The following is a 12,059-nucleotide window of genomic DNA, read 5'->3' on the forward strand; positions in this document are numbered from 1 at the left end:
AAATAACACTTATTACATGTCTAAACATTTCAGTTAAAAAAAAGAATGATTTCCCCTCCACATTTCTCAAATGGTTTTAGTTAATAAAAGTGAATCTCTGAAACGCATTAATCCCCTCACAATCCCTTGTATCCTGTGTCTATTTGGAACCACTGGACCAATCCACTTAAATCTATCTCCACAACCAGCAACAAGATTAAAAGGCAGCTTGTGCCTTGCTGCTCCAGTACGATCACATACTACATGACTCATAACCCATTTTTTCTGCAGAAAGAGCACCATCCTTTTTGTTTCAGTATATTTTGCTGCAAATACTTTGAATGTTTGAACGAATGAACATTGCGATGCTAATTATCGGGCCTGGCATACAAAAATACCTCTTCCCTACAGTTTGACGCTGGCCCTTTGACCTAAAGGTGCTGAATTGGAAATTCCGAGCATGCCTTGTGCCTCCACACCATCCTCAATCCGGCTGAGGCCGGACTTCTCAGCTCACAACTGAAACACGCTTACATGTTTACCTGGGAGGTGAGCGCCAACTTCCACATCACGCAACTGTATAGTCAGCTGTAACCGCCGAAGGATCGGCGTGTGCGCACCATGTGAACACTGTGTGATTGACGTATGAACTCACGCATGAGCCCCTTTAGAGCCCCGTTAGAGCCCCTTTAGGGCGCACTGCAGAGTCCCGGCTCTGCACAAGGAGGGAGACTTCATTCTCTAGTAAGACACAAACTACTCCGTTTACTCCACTATACCTTTAATAGCAGAGTTGTATGTTGTCTAAGTATAGAGATAATACTGAATATCTGTTGCACGTGGCCACTGTTGCTGTTTGTATTTGACCTATTGTGTAAAATCCTTTTTTTGTATTCCTGTAGTTGCTGTAGACTCACAAACCCTGTTGCTGACTTTGCCTTTTCTGGCTCCTTTACTGCGAGGTGTTTATGTTCTATCTTCTGTCCCACTTGATAACAGCTGTTGTACGGATCTTTTGGAACAAGAAAACCGTTCAGCAGCCATGACACTCAACACAGGTTGTTTGTTTCCCTTCGGGCTACAACAGGGTTAAATGGGCGCTGTTGTGTTTTGAATTGTTAACCTATCTGCAGGCCCAGCACCTCCAGCCCAGCTATTCAAACGGCCCAATCAGAGGTCGCCCTTCGGGAGGACTGAGTAGATAGGAACCCGCCCGCAGACCGTAGCTGACTTGAGGAATGAGTTTTGTCATCGTGGATTAAAGGTAAGAAGAAGAGCCTCGCGGGTTTTCAAGCACAACTGCAACCGGGAGTGAAGAAATCCAGCTGCTCAGCATTCTAAGTGACAGGCTGTTGGGAAAGTCAATGAGGTGGAAGACGATGTGTGTGTTTGACACTCAGGGATAAGAAGTGTGCAGCAACAGTCACAGCAGCGTGAGCATTCCACTGTGATTATACACTGCTTTCCAAGTTACGTAAGTTAATGCGATCCATAAATTGGATTGTCTGCCTGCCAATGCTGTCCTTCCTTTATTCACAAACACGCAGATGCACACGATCACTCTCCAGCTTCTCTCACACCCTTTCTTTCTTTTTTTTCTCCCCCCCCTTTCCTTCTCTGTCTCTGCCTCTTTTGAAGAAGTTTTCCATTCAGATCCAAGTCGAACATCTGGGTCAGCTTATATCTAGTGGAACAAGACTTGCAGGATATTGTTGGCAGGATGTGTGAGCTGGACCCGTTTTCTCTGTGGGAATCCCCAATACACACAAACACACACACACGTACACACAAACAGACACACAGAGACACTCATTCAACTTGATTTCCAGGTGCAGTGATTCATGGCGTCATGTCGATGAAAACTTGTGCGGCTTGAGGGATTTTAAAGGATGCACAACCAAACACACAGCGATAAATAGTTGGTTAAATGCCACGTTTAATATTTTCAGAAATGCATTGGTCACTACCAAAATGGGTTACAAAATATGCACAGGAAAGGCGATACAACATGTTGTATTGTTACGCTGAGTACATACACTACTATAATAATTTGCAACTTAATTTACGTTCCCAAATAATTCATTCATAAGAAATGCTCAGAAATCCCAGCGTACGTTCTGCCAAACGTATTTTCTTTCCAGGGCCTGATTCAGATTATGCTGTCAAAACTGCTAAATATGTGTTGGAGGAATTGTAATATAAACCCTGTTCTGTACGTAACGTCTCTCTCTGCTTTGACTGCAACTGGCTCCCCGATGTGCTTTGGTCTCAAATACGGCTGCAAAGAACAAAAGCACTTCTCCTTGCTGAATCACTATGAACCCGCACACCTTCTGCCCACCGTTCCCCTCCTGCGTAGTTGTAGCCAAAGAAGAAAAATCCCATCTGTCTTCTTTCCCTTACAGTTATTTCCCCTACTCCTCTTTAACACCCCCTTCCTCTCCACCCTCTCTCCCCCTCCAACCTCTCTGCCCCGGTTCCGCTCTTCGCACTAATTCAGTTTTTCTTCTCCGCCGACCCGCCTTTGCATTCCTCTGTCGGTTTCTCATCTGTTTTGCAATCCAGGAAGAAGTCGTTGCAGGCGACCGTGAGCGCGCCCATCAGGATGATGAACTCGGTGAAGTCCACCTCCCCGTCGTTGTTGGCGTCCAGGTCGTTCATCACCTTCTCAACCGCCTCATTATCTTTGGAGCCCTGTCAGAGGGTGGGGGGCGGTGAGACAGAGAGAGTTAAGAATGTGTCCTGTGTTACTTGTATGTGTGTGTGTGTGTGTGGGCAAACATCACCACACAAGCCTGTCGCAACCTGTGCGCCTGACTATGCGAGCGCATACCTCCGCTCATATTTACAAACTGCCTCAGTGTGTTGCTGTCGCCTCATCACACATTCCATCTCTCACCCCTAAGTAGGTCCCCAGCTCCTCCAGGAGCAGCTCCTTCAGTTCGCCCCGGCTCAGCGTGTACTTGTCGCCCTCCTTCCCAGAGTACTTGTGGAACGTCTTTATGAGCATCTGCATGGCACTCTCCAGGTTGGAACTGGGCTCCTTGGACATGCTGAAAGGGTGTCGGGGTCAAAAGGTCAGAGTCTGCCACGAAATGCCCGCTCCAGCCCCGGCTGCATGTGCGGTCACATGGGAGTCAGGGGTGAAGCTGCCTCTAAGTCACAGCGATAGGAAGGAAGGTGGATGGGCAGAAGGAAGGAGTTTTTGTTTCCCATTTTCTACACAATGGGTTGAATAACGCTCTGCGTGCGGCGCGGAGGCTATTACTGACCCCAAAAGAGTGTGGTCACTGTCTGGCTTTTACATTTCAGAGGTTTGGATGGAAAGATGGAGGACGGCTTTTGGAAAAGGTTTTTTTTCGAAACAATCTTACACACATTGTGTCCGGCATCTTGGAGCTTCTTGTGCTGGACGTGAGGAGAGACTGCACACACAGACACAAATGATTCACTGTCAATGATGCAAAAACAACCAGGGTCTCAATGTGTTATAAAAAACGGAATGCACTTTTCACGTCACCTCAAAAGACCGTTTTTAAGAACACCTGAGTCCACTTCTTGGCCCTGTCGATCGTGTAACAGCCTCATCATTGAAGATGGAAACCAAGAGGAGAAGCACACGACCCGTCTGGTAATTACACGGAGACACTAAGGTGGCGAGTAACACCAGGTGTCAGAGTACTGTATTCTCCAACACCCGCTCAGTTTCACGCTTGCTTAAGTCTAAAGTTTCGACAGAGCGCCATCAAAATGGGCTCCTCCATTACCGAGCAGAATACCGATGGATACCGTCAATCGATCACCGTGCATTTTGTATTATTACGGGTCACCAGGTATTTCCTCTCTTCATGCTGTGGAGCATTGTGGAGCAGTGGTCATCGTTGTAGGCGGCAGAGACAAAGGAGGAGCCCAGTGGACACCAAAGCTGGCTAACAGGAAAATCTATGGGGGTAATCTATCTCACCGGCTGACACGGGACAATAGGAAACCATGGAGACGAAAATGCTCTCAGTAACACAACATAGCAAATGGTTGTAGTGAATATGAACATGAACTCACTGTCGACGCCGAGTGAAGAATGCAGTTCAGCATTGGTTTCAAAAGAGTATGACGCATTCATGCCATGTTTATAGTTGTCATTCATACATTTCACCTACTTCCACATGAACGAGAGTATATTCTCATTTCACTTTGGTGCAAGATCCCTATTGGCTTCACTTATTGGCTTACACAGACATGGAAAACAAAGTTGGAAGGACTCCAGCGCCCACTATCCAGTGTCCAGGTTTTGATGCCACAGCTATTTGTCTAAAATTGAACGGCTGATAAAATGCTTTCGATGTACTTTTCAAGTGAACCTCCATTAGCTGCAGAGGAGAAAGTAGAGAGAAGGAACCCTTCTAAGTCGTCTGTCTTACCTGAGTGCTGATGGAGGGCCTCCTTTGTCTTTGAAGAGGTGCAGGCGACTGAGGCACGGCAGAGATGGATGGGGAGAGAGTGCCGGGTTCTTAAATATCACCTGTCCCTTCCCCTCCTCCCGCTCCTCACCCCCCCAAACCTGGGATTACAGACTCTCTACTTCTCTTTCTCTATCCTCCCTCTTTCACTCTCTCACTCTTTCTTTCTGCAGGTTCTTTCTCTCCTTCTCACACACACACACACACACACACACACACAAGATTGACTCTTGATTCGTGAAAGCACATATTAGGCCACACAAATATAAATGTTATTGTCACAGCTTTATTCAATATTAGGCTTTAAAGGTGTTACATAGAATGAGGGAAAATGATACAGCATTGCGTATGAAGTTTTACATACCAGCTTAGTGGAGTTTACTGGAAATGACAGCTGACTGAAATGAGTCTAACTGTAAAACACACACACATCTTCTAGTATGTCCCAGATATTTTGGCCCAAAGCGCGTCCATATACTCGTGTGTACATCTGTCACATCCACTGGCAGGACTATTGACTCAGGCTTTTATCTTTCTCTGTCACAGAATGAATGGAACTTATCGTGATGTCAATGAAAATCTGGCTGCAAACACTCCCTGCCACAAATCTGCCGTGTTCCGTTGCAGCATGTTTTCTAAGCGGCATTGACTTAAGGCCGGCTGGTGTTCACACTATGGGACCATTCAACCTCTTTGTTAGTAAGAGAAATTAGCTCTCATGTTTCACTCCGTCCATCTGCGGTTCCACATTGATTCAAAAAAAGAAAGTTGCTATATAGATGAATGTTCAGATAATGTTAAACTTAAATCTGTTGCTAGTGGAAGACAAAAACAACAAAAAAATGCCAGTAAAGTCAGTTGGGTTATCTCCAATTTCTTCTTTTAATCCGACATCATTTTGCACGTGATTAGTGGTTAAAAGCATCAAGCATCTGAACACGTCTGGCGAATAGCCTGAGGCCAATGTACATGTTGGAATACCGGAAGCCGGCTGTAGATTACGAACCAAGTGTGTGATATGTGTCCATAATTCACAGGACGTACCATAAATGTTTTCAATATAAAAATAATACAGCTTAAAATCATAATATAGACTAAATAGCCCAAGTAGGTTTATTAGGAATAGAGCATGCAGGGAGTGTAAAGGCTGAGCAGAGTGAGTGTAAATGAGTATTTACAATGGGAGTGTCGCAGTGAGGCAAGGTGACCACATGACTTACGGGTCTATTTGTTTTGCTCATTTTGCTATTGAGCAGTTTGTAGTGCCAGGTGCTGTTACAATGCACATTTGGTAAGGTGCCCAAAATGTGTACGTCTTGAGCACGACACGGTTGGCCAGGTAGATATCACACAGAAGGCCTGCAACGCGAACCTTTTTCTCATGGCTGCATCATTGATGAGGAGACAACTTACAAATCATTAAATTGTAATTAACAAATTGCATATAATGTGACAAAGCAGTACGTCTTCAAGTGATCTCGATAGTGGTCCAAACACGAAAGAGTTAGGTTAAAAACATATGGCCATGTTGAATTTAAATATTTGGCCACAATAATTTCAGTACAATGGAAATACAATTCATAACAGTTTATGTAGTAGCCTGTAGGTAAATATCACACCACATAGATTCATATACATGGCTCAGTATTGTTTCTTTTTTTCAGAACCTGGATCACTGTAGGCTGAGATCATTTTCATGTAATTGTTTGTGTCCCAGGGTGTCACCCCTTCAAATGTCTAATCCAGGGCTTTTCCCAATACCTGCGACTCACAGATCCGGTTGCAGGTCAAACCGTGAGGGGGTGTAACCCACAAACAAATACGGAAGCCTAAGCAAGTAGTGTTAAAACAAGCAGGAAACCACAAGGAACCATTGTCAAACTCTTTTGTAAAGCCTCCAATCCTGTTCTACCGGGAGTCATTTAGGGATCAATAACCAATGAAATGCTTTGTGGTTTGGAAGACACACTTAGATGCAAAATTGTAATGTAAAATGTAAACGTTTCTTATTTTTTTCTTGCTGCTTGTTGTCTTGTTCATTTCTACCAGCTCTGATCCAGGTGCATTTGGTTGCTTAAACACCTCCTCCGGTCACCAGCCCATTTCCACAGGACTATTTTAGGCTCCCATTGGATAGGGGTTCTTTGGTGTCTATTTCATTTTGAACTTCAATAATTTATCCTATAGGGCCACACTTATCTTCCAGTTCTTTAAACATGGCTGACTACAACTCCAGGGAATATACTGGAGGAGCCACGCAAAGTCAACCTGAATAACAGAAGTTAAAGAAAGAGATATAAAGTAGAAAGTTGAAGTAATGCAGTTGAAGTAATGCAAATCTTTAGGAAACCATTAGTTTATTGTCATGCTAAATCAGGCAAATAACAAGATTACTTAAAAGATGAGAATGGTAAATGGTATAGGAATAGTTCCACAATCTTGGGAATTATTGGGTTTCTGGCTGAGATTTAAATGAGATAATAAATACCACTTGTATCTGTCTGCTAAACGTTAAGCTGCAGCAGCCAATTGGTTTAGCCGACCTGAAACCAAGAAACTAACCTGGCTCTGTTCAAACTTAACAGAATCCACGGCCGCTAATATAAATGTTACAGCTTTGACTAATGGCTGTGGCTTCATACTGCATGGATGGACGTAACAGTGGTGTCAATGGTCCCATCTGAGTACGGGGAAGAAAGCCAGTTATAATATTATATATATATTATAGTTTAACTATTCTTTTATGCCTTTAGTGCCCAGCATGAAGTCCTACCAAGAAGAGTTTACTAAGTAGAAGATTGTCAGACTAAGATAAAAGTGAATAAAGGATGGGATTTACATTTAATATATTGGCTGCAGAGACATTTGAGTCACCAGTGTGGCTGCTGCAGGTAAAATCATATTTAGCATTTAACTTTTTCACTGGGATATGGCATGCATGTAGTGTATGTAGTGTGCACTCAATTATAGGATAGGATCTTATTGAGGTAAATGTGCTCTATAGTGGGACGAATATGCTGTACATGATTGTTATTTATCATACATGAGGAATACAGTTGGGTTTGTAATGTGTCAACTGATGGATATTTTCTGTCAATTTTGTGTCAATTAGAAAAAAAATCATTAGTGGCTTTCCAGTTTATTAGGGCATTAATGCTGCGTTTTGTGTAGTGTTAAATGCAAGTGAGTCGTGTGATTATTATGAGGTCGCCTCCTCTATCTTCTCCTCCACTTTTTCCTCGGCAGCTGCAGCCACCTTCTCCACAGATACCAAATTCCCTGCATCAATCGCCCCCTCTGATTTACTACACACTGGCAATGGCGTTTCTGACAGATCATTTAATATTGCCCCTCCCGCCATTGCTTTCTTCCCCTCTTTAGCTGCGGCCTCCCCGTCTAACTTTATTTCCACCGATTCTCCTACATTTCCTTTCACCTTTATTTCGGCAACGCCTGCTACTTTTGCTTCAGCATTGGCTTCTGGCTTTGCCTCCACCTTTGCCTCTGAGCTTTCCCCTGGCTTTACTTCCTCTTTAGCTTCTGCGTTTGCCTTTGGCTTCTCCGCCTCTTTGTCCGGAGAGGTGGGAGTTTTTGCCTCCTGTCCGGACGCGGCCTTTTGCGCAGGCTCTTCTTTGGCGACGTTGCGCTGCTCGCTGAGCGAGGTCGCCAGGTAGCCGACAAGCTTCAGGTACTCCTCAAAACCGACCTTGCCGTCTTGGTTGGCATCCAGCCCCTGGCCCATGTTTTTGACCGCCTCCTTGCTGTCTGTGCCCTGAATAGTGGGCACATACAACCATTGGACAATCAAGCATGATGATTGGTAACATTGGAGGTAACGTGGTTGGTAACCAATGGCTCTTTCTACATTATAATAGTGATGAATGTCATTCTATCATATGGGATCACGTTCCCCCTTTTATCTGCTGATAAAAGTGTGAACAGGTTGAAACTAGTGGTAATACAAAACGACATTTCTATAGTTCACTGCTAGGCTGTTACATGATGCAGGGGTTAGTCATATTTCAGAGAGGTTGAGTGAAGGTTTCCTAACCGAAAGGATGTTGGAGAGCTGGCTCTTGACGAGGCCCTGGAACTGATTCTGTCCAAGACTCTCCTTCCCCTTGGTGGACTTCAGGAAGACCTGCACTATGGTCTGAATAGCAGACTCCATCGCTCCTCTCTCTGGCAAAAGGAAGAGGTCAAGACAACCGATTCAGATAGATAGATAGATGGATCACGGCATTAGGGACTAAGTGTGTTGCTGTTGCAGCACGCAGTGAAAGGGAAGATGTTTCAAGACACTCGGATTGAAAAACACATCGAGGTGATGAGGACATCGAGTGGAAAACAGCGGTTGTATTCGCATCCCTGCGAGACCTTTCGTTTCAGGTGTTGGCGCCAGAGATGAATAAGGGAGCGATGGTGACGTGAGATAAGTGGAGAAGACGAGAGAGCGTCAGACTGAGGGACAAGCTGTGATGCACAATGGAAGTTGTGATCTTTGATAGGTCATCTGATCTGCTGACGCTAGAGAGGGGACTGGGCTTCAGATTACCTAGAGGATCACCTAGGCCCTGTCGGCTCCGCTCTCCGTCTTTCCTTCTCTCACCAGCCATAGCTGCCTCTCTCCATCACTGCCATTCACACTCCTCCCGCAGATGTTGACAAGTGATATATAAACATCGCTGTAAGTGTAAAAAAAAAAGAGAAAAGGCCAGGAGGTGACACAGCCCTGAAAGAATCCCATTCATTGCTGTCGGCAGGAGATCAGTTAGGCAGGAATTTACCGGCCAACTCCGAGCTAGTTTGCCCCAAAGCAGCGAGAGGATATGTTCAAGACGACTGTACTCGTCTGACAACTCCTGTATGTAAATGGCGCAGAGCAAACAGCCGTTTGCACTGGTGAGAAACACACACTCTGCACAGGGATATAGTATTTGCTTGGGTGAGTGCAGATGTCACACTCTAGACAAGCAAAATGCTGCAGGCACATTCGGGCAATTAGACCATGTTCCTGTTTGCCCCATCATACCACCAGAGCTGGGAACCTGTTGCACAGCACGGCCATTGATAGCGAGCACGTACTCGACTTTGGTTTCCTCTGACCGGTTCCCAACACGACCCATATTTTGTAGTAATCATCGCACACCCGATTGACGTTTTGACTTTGTTAAACGGGATTGATTTGTCTGATATCAGACTTTAGGGGACTTCTTCCTTCACCGACGACACACCCTCCTCAGCCAGTAAACAAGCGCCTTATCGGCTCTGTCCATAAATACCCTGCAAAGGCTTTTCTCACATTCATTATTTACCTATGTGCCCATTCTCAAGGAGGGGTTGCCCGCTGGGACAGAGTACCGATACCGACAAATGAATTCCATCATCCGCCACCGAACAGAGACACGCTAATCCCACTTATTTGTTTTAGAAGGGCCCCAAATAACATAATTAAATATACAGGCCTACAACCACAGGTCTCCCATTTCCCTCCAGAGCACAACGGAGATGGGTGTATTGCGTTTCCAAATGGGCGAATTCGATACGGTATGTGCGCAGAGTAATGACAATGCTACCGCTCGTGTGCGGCATAAAATATTAACAGAGGAACAATTTAGGTTATGGCCGCACATTGCGGCGAGCACACCGGTTGCGCGCTACTGTGTAGTCAAATAGGTTTGAAAAACACTGGACAATTGAACGCAGAAGGTTGCGCAACGCTGCCCATAAAGTGTGCTCACATCAGGACGCATCAGCGTCAACACTATGTGCGGTTATAAATATGTAAAAGTCCTAACGAACGACACGGCGCCAAAAGAAAAACAGCTGGCAAGACAAGCTGACAGGTTTCTGTGCATTAAGCCCATTGCACGCAAAGAACTGCCGATTTTTGCGCGAATTCGCGCTCTTACGCGCAAACCCGGATGCTCGGTGGATAGACCACGTAGGCTCGGTACTCTCTCACCTCGAGTCACCTCAATTTTTCACAGGCCGTTTTTGCAATTGATCGGCCACCTGACAACTGATCTGGCATCAAAATATCAAATATCGTTCCGATAGACACGCAGAGAGCGGATGCCAATCAAACAGCGCCAAAAAAAAGCGTCTCTAGGAGCCAAATAAACAGCGGCTGTCCCCGCATAATGTACTTTGGAGGAAAAAAAAGAAAAGAGAAAAGCGCAACGTGAGCCTGACGACGTCTGCGGGCTGGAGTCATTGAAACCGTCCTGCCAAGTTTCATTGGAGGGCTACCGAAACGTGGCAAAAAGGCGACGCACAAACACAAATGCGTCCCGTGGAAGAGAAACTTTAGAAGAATCCCCCCCCCCCCAAAAAAAGTCGCATGTAACTCACCGTATGAAGGACAACCGAAGTGCGTAAATGTGCGCAAATTAAGAGTTTCTGCTCTCTTCTCCGCCTTTCTACGCCTCTGTGAGCGCAGGGAACTTGGCAAACTAGTAGGACAGCACAATCTCTTCCGTGATTTAGTTTTTTTTTTTTTTTTTCTCTCTCCCTAAAACTTTTCCCCCTGACAAGTCAAAGGGCGTGTACCTGGAAGAGCGAGATGGAGAAGTGGGAACGTGGAAGCGCGCGGCGCTAACTCTCAGCGAAAAAGGGGAATGAAAGGGTGTCAAAGCGCGTTTAGGCTCGGTTTTCATTGGAATTTTTCTTTTTGGTCTTGTGGGATATTTGCGCGGTTCCACGCCGGCCAGGGCCGCGTCGTGGCTTGGAGAGGCTTCATCCAGCGGGGGACGTGGAGACGGGGCGGGGGATGACTTCATCTCAAAGGCTCGGTGGTATTTTACTAATAAAGAGTCGACACAGGAGGAAAAAAAACACACACACACTTTGAAGCTGAAAGAAGTGTATATTCATCACCCACACAATTCAGGAAAGTTTTTTTTCTTCTCAAAAATGTGTGGAGGGGAAGCAGCAAAAGTTTTCAAAAGCTCAAACTTTTATTTGGTAGAGTTTTTCCCCAATTTAAACTTTTTGAGAACTCTGCAGAGTGAAAGAAGGAGAGTGAAAATACCAAAGCCGGTGAAGGTGTGGCGGTACTGCGAGAGGTGAACCAGCCAGATTCTTGAGAAGGCTTTCGAGTGTGTTTATTTATTATGTGTTAAAGATCAATTAAATTTCACTGCTGCCGCTTCTTTCTGTGCATAAGTGAGATACACGCCTCGGGTATCTTGGAGAGCTCTTCCCAGCACAGACACAATACACGCCTTCACTCTATGGATGACCTGCTTTCATTGTCTCTCACTTTAACGCTGCTGACTCATTTCCCCATCAGCGCTCCTCCCACACTGGCACCTGAGCATGTGTAGTTTGGATACAAAGGTCACATTGTCTTAACTGTAGAAAGGTCTGTGTTTATAAAATGAGTGAGGGGCATCGCCACTCATTTACTGATTTAAAGCGTGTGCGCTCGTCATTACAATCCAGCACACATAACTCCATCTGTTACATTACGAACAAACAAGGACAACACAAATTAAACTACTTCGCTCCACACGTTCCACACATAATTGGGTGTATTTGGTCCACAAATCCCCACTACACACTCGACTGAGGCCTCTGGGACAGACAGTGAAAACCTTGATGCATGGACAGGCCGCTTTG

The 12,059-nt window shown here is 45.3% G+C and overlaps 2 protein-coding genes across 3 annotated transcripts; both read right to left on the minus strand.

Annotated features, from left to right (window-relative positions):
• Window positions 1–1,895: 1,895 nt before the first annotated feature.
• On the minus strand, window positions 1,896–4,525 carry s100s (S100 calcium binding protein S). Of its 2 annotated transcripts, XM_040188850.2 has the most exons (4): window positions 4,398–4,525; window positions 3,358–3,404; window positions 2,879–3,032; window positions 1,896–2,673 (listed from the first exon to the last, which is right to left on the minus strand). In XM_040188850.2, the coding sequence occupies exons 2-4, from the start codon at window positions 3,369–3,371 to the stop codon at window positions 2,476–2,478; spliced, it is 366 nt and encodes a 121-aa protein (XP_040044784.2). In that variant the 5' UTR covers window positions 3,372–3,404; window positions 4,398–4,525; the 3' UTR covers window positions 1,896–2,475. The 2 variants fall into 2 exon arrangements, with proteins under 2 accessions (XP_040044784.2, XP_040044785.2); XM_040188851.2 differs by lacking the exon at window positions 3,358–3,404 and having other exon boundaries at window positions 4,398–4,523.
• Window positions 4,526–4,702: 177 nt separating this feature from the next.
• Window positions 4,703–11,144, minus strand: s100u (S100 calcium binding protein U). The gene is made up of 3 exons (XM_040188849.2): window positions 10,791–11,144; window positions 8,488–8,618; window positions 4,703–8,208 (listed from the first exon to the last, which is right to left on the minus strand). The coding sequence occupies exons 2-3, from the start codon at window positions 8,605–8,607 to the stop codon at window positions 7,636–7,638; spliced, it is 693 nt and encodes a 230-aa protein (XP_040044783.2). The 5' UTR covers window positions 8,608–8,618; window positions 10,791–11,144; the 3' UTR covers window positions 4,703–7,635.
• Window positions 11,145–12,059: the final 915 nt, after the last annotated feature.

This window comes from Gasterosteus aculeatus, chromosome 10 (genome assembly GCF_964276395.1).
Source record: "Gasterosteus aculeatus chromosome 10, fGasAcu3.hap1.1, whole genome shotgun sequence".
Lineage (NCBI taxonomy): Eukaryota > Metazoa > Chordata > Actinopteri > Perciformes > Gasterosteidae > Gasterosteus > Gasterosteus aculeatus.